The 15,983-nt window shown below is 47.2% G+C and overlaps 1 protein-coding gene across 6 annotated transcripts in view; it reads right to left on the bottom strand.

The window, feature by feature from the left end:
- CSMD3 (CUB and Sushi multiple domains 3) overlaps positions 1–15,983 on the bottom strand; it is a 969,186-nt gene that overhangs the window by 402,528 nt on the left and 550,675 nt on the right. For all 6 annotated transcript variants that reach the window (XM_083186712.1, XM_083186713.1, XM_083186711.1 and 3 more), the window contains 2 exons: positions 15,462–15,578; positions 766–981 (listed from right to left, as the gene is read on the bottom strand). In XM_083186712.1, the coding sequence (XP_083042838.1) occupies positions 766–981; positions 15,462–15,578 (333 nt within the window). The remainder of the gene's footprint in view (positions 1–765; positions 982–15,461; positions 15,579–15,983) is intronic.

The raw sequence follows: 15,983 nt of genomic DNA on the forward strand, positions 1-15,983 counted from the left end.
GCCCTCCCTCCGAGCAGCGAACAGCCTGGCGAGTGCGTAACTCCCTGAAGCCGTTGGGTGCTGGGGTTTCCCAAAAAATTTTTGAGAAATTATCATCAGCCATTATTATATATACAAACATAAGTGAAATACAGTATTTGTTAGTTACAATGGCAGAAGCTAACAAATCTCTAAAAACTCGATTTACCTTCTGTATTAATATTATTGATATTATTATATTAAAAATAATTATACAAGATATACTAAGATAGTTTTATAAAAACAAAGTTTTAACAGAACAAATACTATTATTATTATTATTATTATTATTATTATTTGTCTTGGAAAAGACCCTTTTGGGGTGAAACGTCATCCTGAAACTTGATGCTAATGGTGCCTAAAAAATCTTCTCTTCTCCGTATTGGTGAGTGCCCTATATATGTACAGTATGTATCTTTTATATTCTAACTAAACAAACATAATTTAATATAGATAGTTATATTATTATTATTATTATTATTATTATTATTATTATTATTATTATTATTATTATTATTATTATTATTATTATTATTAGAATTATTATTAGTATTAATTTAAATATAAAGATGAAACTTTATGTAATTCAAAAATACATTACATGCAGTTTCTTATGTAATTGACAAAACAATTATATTGTACTAAGCATTGTCTTTTTTGACAATGTTCGTTCTTATTTTATTTTATTCTAAAAAAAACATAGATGTCTACCAGGTTTTACTTGAAATGCTGACTTAATTTCCTTACCAGAAAAAGTAATGTTGAATCCTTCATATGATATTGAAAAATCTGAAATAAAACGCAGCTGAGCTCTGAAATTTCCATAGAGACCGGCGTTAATTGCTGCGGGGAGCTCGGAGCTCGTGAGTCGTGCCAGTGGCTGGGTAAAGCTACCGTTTTCGGTGATTAGTAAGTAGTCATGAAGATCTTCCAGATGAAAGGTATGAAAGGTGAACTGTACTCCTGAAAAGTAAACTGGATTTAGAGATACTCATCAAACCATTACAAATAATTCCATATCCTATTGCTGGCATGTATTTCATTATACACAGAGCATCTAAAAATAAGAAATAAAACTTTAGTGGTCTCTTTGGAGATTGTTAATTACTTTTTTTACATATATACTAGACAGATGTCAATCATATTGTTCAGGGAATTCCAGCAGCCAGAAAACATGCTGAATCCTTAGACAAAAGGTTAAATATTATTTTCAAATATTAATTACAACAGAAGGCAAGAGGTGTACACATGACTGAGGAGTCAAGGGAGAGTATACAGGGAACAACAGTCATTGTTGCAGCAATGTTGATGCAAGATACCAAGAATAATTCAGACCTGATCACACATTTGCATGAAGGTCAATTATCCATATACGGCACATGCTTATCGCGCATGCATATGGCCCAAGTGCAAGGCCATCCTGCGATTAAATCCTGCTACTTTATCTATTTGTAAGTCATTTGCAAGGTTTTTAACAGGAAGTAGGCGTCTGGTGGTGGAAACTGGTCGTTTCAATGGAGTGGCAGAAAAATGCAAGCGTGCCTACAAAAATGGTAGTAGTGTCCAGGATAGCACTAGGCATGTCTGACCGTTTTAGGGGAGGGTGTATAACATGACCTCCGGGACGTAGATGCTGTTTTATATCACACGGTTGAGTAAGTCGATGGTGAGCCTGTTATGATGGGTTTTGGACACATACGCTCAGCTGAGAATAGATTTGTAGCCGTTTAGATCCATTCGCACATCGATCACTTTAATTCTCAAGGCGGGGTTTTACTCTAGCGAGGCGGAATACTGGCCTGTGTAAATTCGCAGCTGTGCGATCAGGTCTGAATTACCCCGATAGAGAGCATTTTTTATTTAATACATGCAGTATTATCATTGTATGACGTACGGAAGATAAAAGATAATACATTTCAGTTAGATTGATCACTAATAGCCTGATGCTTTGGCTTACAAATCTACTGTAGATAGAAAATGTCATGTACAGTAGATATTATTAAGTCCTAAAGTCTATTATATAGACTGTATACACAACACACATTCATGTGAACAATGGACTGGCCATCAGTGCAGTGTCCTTGCTCCTTATTTGCATAGTCCATGATGAGTTGACTTGTGTTCTACAGAAAACAATGATCCTTAGTTTGAGCTGTGTTTCGGTGGAGCGTACTTTAGAATGCTACTCAGAACAATCATCATTAACCACATTGGGGCAAATGTATTAAGCCTTGAAAAGAGATAAACGCAAGAGTGTTAAAGAGTGATAACCATCCAGCCAATCAGCTCTTAACAGTCATATGAAAGGCTGTGTTTGAAAAATGGCAGTAAGAAGCTGATTGTCTGGATGTTTATCACTCTTTGTCACCCTTGTGACACTCTGACCCATAAAATCATGCCCCTTCCCACGAGACCACACCACTTTTTGGTCTGCACACAAGGGCTTTAGCTGCACCGGGTGTCAGAAGAGGTGGACGCCTATATGGCAGCCACATTGCAACCCATGACTATTACTGTTGTCTATAGCTCAGTTTCAATAATCCAGTTTAATTTAGTAGAAGACCATTTGGGTGGTTCTCCTGTAGAGGCACAAGGTGGATAAGCATTAGTTTGACACTGCAGTTTGCACCATTGATTTCTATACAAATGCCAGAAGGACCACTGGCTTGATGGGCCAGCCACACAGACAGATGGCCTGGCCTAGCAGCAAAGCCTCACAGAGAAGAGCAGTCTACCGGCGTTGGGCTTGTGCCCAGCCTACAGAGATATGTGGTGATGCCCCGGTGATCTATGATTGCTCCCCATTTCCTGAGACCACATACTGCAAATAAGTCAACCACTATTTGTTGACAGGCACATTGTCGACATGGACAAAAGGTCAACATAGGAAACAGGTCGACATGTCAGTGGTCCAAATTGAAAGTAGACATGAGTTTTTCACAAGTATTTTTTTTGTGCGGACTTTTTCATGCTTTATGTGCCCTGTGAACTACGATTTGGAATGGTAAAGTGTGCCCGAAGCAAGGCAAGCCTTGCGAGAAGACACGTAGATGCTGACAGATGTCCAGATAGACATAAAAATAAAAAAAACCTAATGCTGACATTTTTATGTTGAGCTTTTTATTTGTCAACCTTGGTCATGTTGAGCTTATTTACATGTCTACCTTGTGCTTGTTGACCATTCATGGTACAACTGTTGACCCCGTGATCGACTGCAGCAATGATGTATGAGGACACATCAGTTTTCTACTGTAGTTCTGGTGTCCTACTGTATGGGTTTTTCTAGGTCCATTGCTGGCTAGTATTTTACAGGTGGAGTAGCCTTATGCCAATAGTGTAAGTTTTGTTCCGTAAATTTTTAATTGAATACATTTAGTTCTTGAACTGCTCTATCAGTCACCATCTATTGGCTGCTGGTGTGCAAAACACTTGAACTCCCCCCCATATAAAAGCTGACTGTGCCCAATTATGGGCAGGTCCAATTGGTTGCTGATGATGTCATAGCAAATGTATAGGATGAACTTGCATGGTCTTACATTTGACTTTTAATGTATTGCAACTGGATCATAGATGATTACCATGGAAGCTGTTAAAGATTTTCCTCTCTCTCCCATGTAGCTTAGCCCCCTGGCCAGGTCACCCTTTAGATTCGCCCCAGTCGGGTCCTGTGTAGCTCCGCCCACCCACAGAGCTAGAGTGCTGGGTAACTGAGCCGTTGGTCTGCATCTGAGGGGGGGGGGGGGGGGGGGGGTTTGGTGGCTGAGTGGCAAAACGACAGAGTGGGGTGGAGGCCCTGTTTTGGGACCCCTCAGATCTGCATGGCCAGGGATGACTATCTCCTTTGACCCCCCTGTTGCCGGGCTTACTGAAGCCACAGTGTCTTGTGACTGCTGTGTATAAGGGACGTGTACCCAGCACGCCGCTTGCTGTGTAAATGGTGCCCTTGGGATCACAAGAGCAAATGATTTATGTATAAGAAAGCAAAACAAAACAAAATAATCCCATTCATCAAACTCCCCCCCCCCTGGTAATGAGAAACAAGACACTGTAGCGCCAAGTTAGGAGGAAGCTGTGAGTCTATCAAAGACATAAGCTTGAAGCTCGGAAGTTACCGAAAAATAATGGAGAGAGGTAATGGTTGTGTTCCAATTAAGGTTTATTTTAATGTAACAGCTTTCACAACATGAGTGCTCCTAATCAATGTGATGCCATCAGCTGCCTTGTTTCCTATGAAGCGACTTAATGCACTGTGCAGCTCCCTTAATGGAGATGAAGCAAATGTTGAGAACAAAAGTCTGCAAAGCTGGGTACTTTGTAGCGGGGATGGGAGGTGAAGAAATCTCTAATCCACTTTTATTATCCTAATGGCAACTATAACAGTAACTCTGATGTTAAGCATATAGTAGCTAAGAAAATGAACACACTGTAGACGCCACTAAATTTGCGCAGTGGTATTTAACGTATACCGCTGTTTAAATGAGGCTTCGACATTCCGGAAAACGCTGTGCTAAGAGTTTGCAAGGTGAAATAATATTACCCTCTCTGATACATATGTATAAATGTATATGCATTGTATTGTTACTGATCCTATAGCATCCTGATGGCATGTAGCCAGTCACCTGTCCATCACTGACAATAAGCATGTCCAGAGTTGCTCCATAGTGTGCCCCCAGAGGTGGAGCTACCATTGGTCCAGTAGGTGCAGTGCTCCGGGGTCCCAATGGACTAAAGGGCAGGGCCGGCACTACCCCCGCTCAGCAGAGGATGCAGTGTAGGGAGGTGCCAGGCTGGAGAGGCGCACTCCCCATTCTGCATCCCCTGCTGCTGTGTGTTCAGACTAATTGGTCATGTTGGCTGATGCTGCCCCGGCTGTCACAGGGCAAGACAGGCAGCGGCAGCTAGAAGAACCCTCTCACCCCCCTTGACAGCACCATGCTTTGTCAGCACAGTGGGTCCTGAAAAGGGGCAGGGCTACATGCACTAGGGGGCGTGGCTAAATGGCACAAAGGTGGCAGAGCTACATAGAAGCAGATATGTATTCCACAGGTTCAGCATACTTGGGTAAGTGGAGGCAGAATCAGTGAATGATTATTGTGTGTGTGGGTGGTCATGTATAGTAACAGCATACTGGGTAGGTGTAAGCAGGGTTTCTACTGGGGGCATTACATGTGTAAGTGGTGCTGCTACTGGAGCCTGGCATTATGGAGCCTGGTACTGTGGGCATTATGCGTGGAAGCAGCAGCACTACTACTGGGGGCAATATGCATGTAAGGGGTGCTATTACTGAGGGCATTATACATACAGAGCCACTGAAACTCGGTAAGTTCCAGTGGCGTAACTATCGAAGGTGCCGGGGTTGCAGCTGATATGTGGCCCTGGCTGCCTCCAGGGGCCAGCCGCTCCCCCTGCACACAGTCATGTAGAAAGTGGGTAGCCACTGCCAGGAACTAGGTATATGGTGGAGAAGGGGGTGAGTGCTCGCGCTGATTACCTCTTGTGGCGAGGGGGCTGCTGGGCTGGAGTGGTCCAGACTCCCAGAAATACAATATGATCGCAGGTGGGTAGCCTAGCGCTCACCTCTTATGTTACCCAGTGGTGTAAGCGGCAGATATATGCAAAGAAAGGAAAAGAAACGTGATGTTCCTTTAAGAGGTTTATTTGTATACAAGGTAATGTGTAATAAAATATGCAATATGTCACCGTATAACCACCCAGGAGCTGCTGTTTGGTGGTGATACTAGCAGGCTGGATGGCAAGGGAGGGCTGAGATATTGCTGTGGGGGTGGTAAGGGGTATAGCACCTGTGATTGCGTCTCACAGGGAACTGGGTGGGTGGGGGGTGGGAGGCAGTGTTCAAGCCGTGCGATATAGCAGAGTAGTTGGGGTGGTCTGCTCAGGCTGTCACTATCCGCGGGGAGATGCAGGGGATATGGAGCATTAGTCACTGAAAACAGTGTCCGGTGAAAGCAGTCAGTTCGTGAGGTCAAGGTGAGAGGGTGAGTGTCGCCGGGTGTTGGTGTCCCAAACCACCCGGTGATACACTACACTCTTACCCGATACCTGGTCTCGTGCGGTCCCTCGACGGAGATCTGTCTGCAGACTTGTGCGGGCGGGCGGCAGTGGTGACACACCGCTCTACGGCGTCTTCCGTCACTTCCGGGTTCAGCTGTTAAGCTTGCGCCCGGAGTGTCAGAGTCAGCCGGAGCTGTGTGGTCTCGACTCCTGCTATGGAGGAGACTTGAAGATGGTGATGTGTCCAAGTGTCTGTGTCTATGTCCAACGCGTTTCGGCCGCTGACGGCCTTTTTCAAGGATCCTTGAAAAAGGCCGTCAGCGGCCGAAACGCGTTGGACATAGACACAGACACTTGGACACATCACCATCTTCAAGTCTCCTCCATAGCAGGAGTCGAGACCACACAGCTCCGGCTGACTCTGACACTCCGGGCGCAAGCTTAACAGCTGAACCCGGAAGTGACGGAAGACGCCGTAGAGCGGTGTGTCACCACTGCCGCCCGCCCGCACAAGTCTGCAGACAGATCTCCGTCGAGGGACCGCACGAGACCAGGTATCGGGTAAGAGTGTAGTGTATCACCGGGTGGTTTGGGACGCCAACACCCGGCGACACTCACCCTCTCACCTTGACCTCACGAACTGACTGCTTTCACCGGACACTGTTTTCAGTGACTAATGCTCCATATCCCCTGCATCTCCCCGCGGATAGTGACAGCCTGAGCAGACCACCCCAACTACTCTGCTATATCGCACGGCTTGAACACTGCCTCCCACCCCCCACCCACCCAGTTCCCTGTGAGACGCAATCACAGGTGCTATACCCCTTACCACCCCCACAGCAATATCTCAGCCCTCCCTTGCCATCCAGCCTGCTAGTATCACCACCAAACAGCAGCTCCTGGGTGGTTATACGGTGACATATTGCATATTTTATTACACATTACCTTGTATACAAATAAACCTCTTAAAGGAACATCACGTTTCTTTTCCTTTCTTTGCATATATCTGCCGCTTACACCACTGGGTAACATAAGAGGTGAGCGCTAGGCTACCCACCTGCGATCATAGGTATATGGTGGGTCGATGGATGGCTGCCTGGCTCTGATTTTCCCACTCCTCCTGGTCATAAACAACTGCAGAGCAGCACTTGTTTATGACGCCGCTGCACTGGCCTTTCCAAGCTGTCACTACTAGCAGCTGGCAATGGTGCTGCACTGGCTGCTGACACTACTAGCGGCCAGGCCAGACTAGAGGAACGTGGAAGGAGCCACCTAGTACTCAGCTTCAAGTTGCAGGCCTGTGGCTCCACTCACTTCTCAATTTTAGACACCGGGTTCAGCTCCCTGGGTTGTAGTCACACAGTCGGCTGCCTGAGGTACATTCATACTGTCTTTGAAATAGCAGCATACTGAGCTGGGGCACAACTATAATAAAACTTGGGGCATGGGTGTATAATGTATTTTGGGGGCACGGTGGGTGAATAATGTAATTTGGGGGCACGGTGGGGTGTATAATGTAATTTGGGGGCATGGTGTGGTGTGTATTGGGAATTGGAGGCACATAAGGGGTGTATTATGTGAACACAATACTTTTTTTATTTTTACCCTCAGTGCCAATGGGGGGCCCTTTCAAGAGTTTGCTATGGGCCCCACAGAGTTTTAGTTATGCCCCTGGTAAGTGTGTTGGGGTGTCACCAAGTCAGAGAGGCACTCCCTTCTGCTGGCTATCCCCCCCTCCGTGGCAAGGAGCATGTAACCCCCTGCCAAGGAGAATGTAACTTCGGTCAATGATCATGCACCTATGTGCACTTATGTGACATAATATGTAATGGGCATTACGGTGTGTGGCATAATATGTAATGGACCTTATGGTGTGTGGAATAATGTATCATTGGTATTACATGTTCATACTCCTGGCGCAGTGTGTTTAAGGGGCTCTACCAGGCACAGTGTGTCTAAGGGGCTCTGTCACAACTGAAGGGCTGGATGAAGTCGTGTGGTGTGTAGCAACCGGAGACGGACCAGAGGAGGAAGGGTTAAATCGTGCAGGTTTAATAATAGAATTCATAAATGAAATAATACACACTTGAATACTTTCTTAAAGTGGCAGTTAGTGGTAATAAGACTTGAGCCAGCACGGCACTTTGAAAGAAGAAAAAGTTCATAGAAACAATAACAGTTCACATACTGCGGACAGCAGGCTGGGGTCTTGAGAAATGAAGAAATCCGGAAAGAGAATGTACTTGATGGTAATGAGGGATCCTTGAAGACTGAAAGAAGCTGGATGATGACAAAAGAATGGGAAGTTGCTTGGAAGCAGACGGCTTGAATGGCTTAGGCCAGGGAGCTCAGGGATGCAGGCAGAGACCAGACTGTGGAGAGAACTGGCAGCGATGGGGTTAAGCTGAATCGAGTCCAACACAGAGCACTGAAGCAAGGCACCAAGTCAGGAGAGGTGAGTCAGAGAGCCGGAGTCAGCTGGGAGCTGTGAACGCCTCTGGAGACTCTTTGTACTGACACTGAACAGGCCTAGGCAGATCCCCTATATCCCTAGAGGGTGGCTGCCATTGGCTGTCAGGTCAGTATGGGCGGAAACCTCAGACAAGGACCAATCTGCTATTTGCCCTTAACCAAGATGGCGGCGCCGGCCTCCCGGTGCCCTTACAGCACATACCGCTACACTTGCCGGCGTCCCACGCTGCCTGCTGCCCACCAGACTGCCGCTGCCTGCTGCCGCTGAACTGGAGACCACTACACGCTAGCCGACGGCGGGCGCGAACGGGTGAGTAGTAAGCCCGCCGCGCACCGCCGCGGCTGAGTGTGACAGTACCCCCCCCTTTCTGGGTGACCCCAGGGCACCTACGCACCTTGTGTGGATTCCTTTGAAAGAATTGTCTCACCAGACGGGGAGCATGGAGATCTGCAGCATCAACCCAGGAATTCTCTTCAGGACCGAATCCAAGCCACTCTACCAGATACTGAAGATGGGTATTGCGGCAACGTGAGTCGATAATGCGCTTCACCTCGAACTCTGTCTCTCTCTCTGAGCCAATCTTGGGCGGTTTAGGCACCTTTTTCTGATATAAGTTCAGTCGTAAAGGTTTCAAAAGAGACACGTGAAAAGAGTTTGATATCTTTAAGGAAGAAGGGAGCTGTAGTCTGTAGGCCACCGGATTAATTACCTGAGTGATTGGGTACGGCCCGATGAACCGAGGAGCCAGCTTCATGGATGGTAACCGAAGGCGTATATGGCGGGTAGACAGCCATACTCGATCTCCAACCTTCAACTTAGGAGCCGCTCTTCTTTTCCTGTCTGCCATCCTTTTATATCGAGCGGATGCTTTGAGGAGAGCGGTATGGACGTCTGACCAGATCTTTGCAAACCGTTGTAGGGAAGAAGCAGCTGCAGGGACATCGGGCAATGATAGATCTGAAAACTCTGGAGATCGGGGATGTTTGCCAAAGACAGTAAAAAAGGGAGTGGTGCCGGAGGATGAATGATAGGAATTGTTGTGCGCAAACTCCGCCCAAGGCAGAAGGTCTACCCAGTCGTCTTGAGAGGAAGAGATGAATAAACGAATGAAGGCTTCCAAGTCCTGGTTGACACGTTCTGTCTGCCCGTTGGTTTGTGGGTGGAAAGCAGTGGAGAACTTGAGCTTGACTTGTACAGCGGAACATAGGGCCCTCCAAAACTTTGCGACGAACTGCACGCCACGGTCAGATATTATTTCTTTGGGCAACCCATGGAGTTTGAAGATGGTGGAAATGAAGAGCTGAGCCAACACTGGAGCAGATGGAAGGCCTTTCAATGGGAAGAAGTGCACCATCTTTGAAAACCGGTCAACCACCACCCAAATTACTGTGTGCCCTTTGGAGGGAGGAAGTTCGCAGATAAAGTCCATAGACAGGTGGGACCATGGTTCTGTTGGTATGGCTAGAGGTAGAAGAGGACCGACAGGAGACGTTCTGGAGGACTTATGCTGAGCGCACTTTACACAGGAGGCGACAAAGGTGGTTACATCGCGACGAATGGTAGGCCACCAGTATGAACGCAACAGGAACATTAAGGTCTTCTGTGCCCCGGTATGCCCTGCGAAACGGGAAGCGTGTGCCCAGGACAGCACTCTCTTTCGGAGACTGAGGGGAACGAAGGTCTTGCCTGGTGGAGGTGAAGGCTGGACTGTTACTTGAGCAAAGACCAGAGGATCGAGGATGGGTCGAGGAGGAGTGTCAAGATCAGCTGAAGTTTCAAAAGAGCGTGAAAGAGCATCGGCCTTGGCATTCATCGTCCCGGGTCTGAATCTGATTTGGAAATCGAAGCGTTCGAAGAACATGGCCCAGCGGGCTTGACGAGCTGTAAGACATTGGGCGTGCTTGAGGAATGAGAGATTCTTATGGTCGGAGTACACAGTAATTTTATGTCGTGCCCCCTCCAGGAGGTACCGCCACTCCTCCAACGCAGATTTGACTGCCAGTAACTCCTGCTCTCCAATGGGGTAATTCTTTTCTGCTGGAAGAAACTTCTTGGAGAAGAAGGCACAGGGATGAAGCACCTGGTCCTCCCCTCTCTGCGACAAGATTGCCCCCACCCCCTCTGAGGATGCGTCCACCTCAAGAATAAAGGGTTTGTCGAGGTTTGGCTGAAGAAGGATTGGGGCGGAGACAAAAGCATCCTTTAGTTGTTGGAAGGCTTGGGAGGCCTCAGGTGACCACTGACTCGGATCAGAACCCTTGCGGGTTAGAGCTGTAAGAGGTGCAGCAAGGGTGGAGAAGTTCCGGATGAAACGACGATAGTAATTTGAAAAGCCCAGGAACCTCTGGATGCCTTTGAGCGTTGTGGGCGCTGTCCAGTCTAAGATGGCTCTTACTTTTTCTGGATCCATCTCTATCCCAGTGCTGGAGAGGATGTGGCCAAGGAATGGAATGGAAGTGACCTCAAAGACGCACTTGTCTAGCTTGCAGAATAATTTATTTTGGCGAAGGCGCCGCAAGACCTCAGCTACTGTTTGCCGATGGAGATGGAGGTTAGACGAGAAGATGAGGATGTCATCGAGATACACCACGATGGAATGATATAGTAAATCTCGAAATATGTCATTTACAAATTGTTGGAAGACGGCTGGAGCGTTGCAAAGACCAAATGGCATCACCAGGTATTCGTAGTGGCCATCTCGGGTGTTGAAAGCCGTCTTCCACTCATCTCCAGATCGGATACGGATCAAGTTATACGCCCCTCTTAAATCCAGTTTAGTAAAGATGGAAGCCCCTCGGATTTTGTCAAATAATTCGGTGATAAGAGGTAAAGGATAGCGGTTCTTGATCGTGATATCGTTCAGGCCCCTGTAATCGATACACGGCCGGAGGGTTCCATCTTTTTTTTTCACAAAGAAAAACCCCGCTCCGGCTGGTGAAGTGGACGGGCGAATGAACCCCTTATCCAAGTTTTCTCGAATGTAGTCAGACATGACTTTGGTCTCTGGCAGAGACAAGGGGTAGATGCGGCCCCGCGGTGGGAACTTCCCAGGTATCAACTCTATCGGACAGTCCCAGGAACGATGAGGCGGCAGGGTATCGGCACCTCCCTTGCTGAAGACGTCAGAAAAAGAAAGATATGGTGTGGGTAACGACAAGGGTGGAGCTGATGAAGACAAAAGACTGGGACCTCCTACTTCTTGAGGATTAGTTTGATGGAGTGGAATGACACGAGGCATGCAAGTAGTTAGGCAGTTCGTACCCCAGGCTGTGATCTCCATACTGGTCCAATCAATGTGAGGGTTGTGCTTAGTAAGCCATGGTAGGCCCAGGACTACCTGGTGTGAGGATTGAGGAAGGACAAAAAATTCAAGAGTCTCTTGATGTAAGGCACCGATGAGAACTGTCACTGGATCGGTTTGAAGGGTGATTTGCCCACTGCTGATGCGACTCCCATCTACTGCAGTGAGGGCCAACGGATGGGCCAAAGGTTGCACCGTCAAGGAATGTTGCTGGACGAAAGAAGAAGAAAGGAAGTTCCCGGCTGCTCCGGAATCTAGTAGAGCCTGGATCTTGATTTTTCCCTGAGGGCACACAAGGGTAACAGGAATGGTGGGCACAGTTGAAGAGGGAGATGAAAGCAGGACTCCTAACCTGACCTCCCTCGGGGAGGTTAGGAGCGGTCGTTTCCCGGACGCAGTGGACAGGAAGCCAACAGATGAGCGGAAGAACCGCAGTACATGCATAGATTCTCACGACGTCTACGGGACTTTTCCTCCACGGAAAGCCGAGAGCGGTTGATCTGCATGGGTTCGTCTGGTGGTGTGGTTGTGGAAGGCCCAGATCTAGGAACAGGAACAGCGTTGGTGGTGAGACGAGGGCGGAGACGATCGGAGCGATTTCTCTCTAGTTGACGCTCCTGCATCCGTAGATCTACTTTGTTGCACAAGGAGATGAGTTCAGCCAAAGTAGCAGGAGAGTCATGGGTAGTTAATTCGTCCTTGATACGACCTGCCAGCCCATTCCAGAAGGCGGAGATGAGAGCCTCTTCGTTCCACTTTAATTCCGAAGCCAGAGTCTGGAACTGCACAGCATATTGTCCCACTGAACGACTACCCTGGCGAATCCTCAGGATCTCAGTAGCGGCAGACGACACTCTGCCAGGTTCGTCGAAGATGCGACGGAAAGAGGTAATAAAAGCTTCATAGTCATTGAGCAGGGGATCAGCACGTTCCCAGAGAGGGGACACCCAGTCCAAAGCCGACCCTGCCAGGAGAGACACAATATAAGCCACCTTTGCCTTGGAAGTAGGAAAGTGAGAAGACTGTAAGGTGAAATGCACATCGCATTGGTTCAGAAACCCACGGCATCCTTTCGGAGAACCATCATATTTGCTGGGGGTTGGTAATTGCGTGTGATGAGGAACTATTGGTCCAGGTGTAGAAACAGGGACTGGAACCTCTGGAGCTGAAGCCACAGAAACTGAGGGAGCCGTCTGGGGCGGAGCCAAGACCTGAAGGAATTGAGCCACTTGACGTTGGGTAGCCTCCACTTGCTCCAGACGAGCCATGATGCTGTGAAGTGCGTCCGCCATGGAAGCCTGTTCTTCACCCGACTCCATCGGGTCAGTACAAACTGTCACAACTGAAGGGCTGGATGAAGTCGTGTGGTGTGTAGCAACCGGAGACGGACCAGAGGAGGAAGGGTTAAATCGTGCAGGTTTAATAATAGAATTCATAAATGAAATAATACACACTTGAATACTTTCTTAAAGTGGCAGTTAGTGGTAATAAGACTTGAGCCAGCACGGCACTTTGAAAGAAGAAAAAGTTCATAGAAACAATAACAGTTCACATACTGCGGACAGCAGGCTGGGGTCTTGAGAAATGAAGAAATCCGGAAAGAGAATGTACTTGATGGTAATGAGGGATCCTTGAAGACTGAAAGAAGCTGGATGATGACAAAAGAATGGGAAGTTGCTTGGAAGCAGACGGCTTGAATGGCTTAGGCCAGGGAGCTCAGGGATGCAGGCAGAGACCAGACTGTGGAGAGAACTGGCAGCGATGGGGTTAAGCTGAATCGAGTCCAACACAGAGCACTGAAGCAAGGCACCAAGTCAGGAGAGGTGAGTCAGAGAGCCGGAGTCAGCTGGGAGCTGTGAACGCCTCTGGAGACTCTTTGTACTGACACTGAACAGGCCTAGGCAGATCCCCTATATCCCTAGAGGGTGGCTGCCATTGGCTGTCAGGTCAGTATGGGCGGAAACCTCAGACAAGGACCAATCTGCTATTTGCCCTTAACCAAGATGGCGGCGCCGGCCTCCCGGTGCCCTTACAGCACATACCGCTACACTTGCCGGCGTCCCACGCTGCCTGCTGCCCACCAGACTGCCGCTGCCTGCTGCCGCTGAACTGGAGACCACTACACGCTAGCCGACGGCGGGCGCGAACGGGTGAGTAGTAAGCCCGCCGCGCACCGCCGCGGCTGAGTGTGACAGGCTCTTTATTGTGCAGTGTGCCTAAGGAGCTCTAGCTGGCGCAATGTGTAAGTGGCAGGGACAGTGCGTCCAAATTTTAGGATATGGCTTCGTAGGGATGTGGCGTGGCCACATAATAATACCAATTCTCATTACACCACACAGTTTCTGGTTTTCACATTCCACATCCTAAGCCACGTCCTAAATTTGAAAGGATTGGAGGACGCGTACCGCCGCCCCTCGCGGGCTCGCTGCGCTCGCCACGCTTTCTGGTTGGCGTTGATACTGGGGGTGCCGTGGGGGTGTTTTTAACATTGTAAGCACCCATTACAGTGCTTATACAATTAATAATCTTATAGGGGGGGGCATTTAACATTGAAAACACCCATTAGGGTGCTTATACAATTTAAAATCGTATACCATTGTATATGGCATACAATGCAATGCTATACGATTTTAAATTGTATAACATCGAGTGCCATCACGTAACATCGCATCGCATACCATTGTAAGGCTTATGGTATGCGATGCGATGGGCGCCGTGCTAGGAAACAAGTATCTATTTTTGTAATTCCGCACTCCCGGCCAACATTGTGAAATATAAGGGGTGCTCCTTTAAGGCGACACAATATGTCCCAATTATAGAGCAGGGTAGGATATGGTTAATCCAATAAGGGCACTCACCAAAGTCTCATCATGAAAGATTTATTCTTGGTACATTACCAGTCAGAAAATATGTGACTGGTAATGTACCAAGAATAAATCTTTCATGTTGAGACTTTGGTGAGTGCCCTTATTGGATTAACCATATCCTACCCTTGTCTCTCTCTCTCTCTCTATATATATATATATATATATATATATATATATATAGCAAGGTGGCACTCTTTGCTTTGGTAAAGGAATGGTGCGGTGCAGGGTCCACATAGTTAATGTTAAACAGCACTTATCTCCCTTGGTATGGAAAGAAAAACCAGCACTCATGTCTACAAGGGTTGAAGTGATATAATTCAGGTAGTCATCATAGTCACGAGCCTGTCGGCAGTCCCAACAGCTGTTCCAGCTGGCAGCATGCCAGCTTTCGTCAGGGGTGAAATGGGTACTCACCAGGTCAAAGTTTCCAAAATAAATTTATTGCATCAGAACTGACATACCATTGATGAAAACGTGACGTTTCGGTCTAACACAGACCACCATCAGAACTTTAAACAACCTTGTAATAAACAGCATCAGACAAGCAACCTGGCATACATCTGTAATGCCTCACCGGGTCAGCTTATATACCCAGTTGCAGGAAGTGACATCACCACATCCTACATGCACACTGTATCTTTGCTGTGAACTTACTGACAGCATATGCATCTATATTTACACAAGCATCCATTTATTTACAATGCATATCAATAAAATACTTTTTTTAAATGTACTTGTTAAGATCATTTGATAACAATTTAAACACACGTAAAATATGTATAGCCATTACCTCTTCCATGGGTCACTTCGATTGTCCATGTACAATTTAAAGAATTTGGGTAAAATTCAGGGTAACCAGGAGACAGGATTGTACCGCTTGGACCTCTGACATCTCCACCACATAAAGCTTTTAAAAGAAAATGAACACAGTTTACAATAAGGTTACAGGAATAAATGAAGACAATTTCCTTGAGATATAGGAAATACACATTTTAGCAGTAATGTTATTGCAATGGTTATCCAAAATTACTAAAATAACATTTTAGAGTTGCCTCTCTCCACATACTCTAGCTCAGTGGTAGCCAACCCTAGCCCTCGAGAGCTACCAACAGTGCACATTTTCCAGACAACCTAGCTGCTGCACAGCTGCACTCATTAATCACTGACACATTTTAAAAGATACACAGATGGAGCTAATTAGCTCACTTGTGATTCTGTGAGGAGAACTGCAAAACATGCACTGTTGGTAGCAGTGCCAGATTAAGCCTTCGGGGGGCCCGGGGTACTTTAGACCGGGGGGCCCCCTTGCACT

This window comes from Crinia signifera, chromosome 5 (assembly GCF_055691185.1).
Source record: "Crinia signifera chromosome 5, ASM5569118v1, whole genome shotgun sequence".
NCBI lineage: Eukaryota > Metazoa > Chordata > Amphibia > Anura > Myobatrachidae > Crinia > Crinia signifera.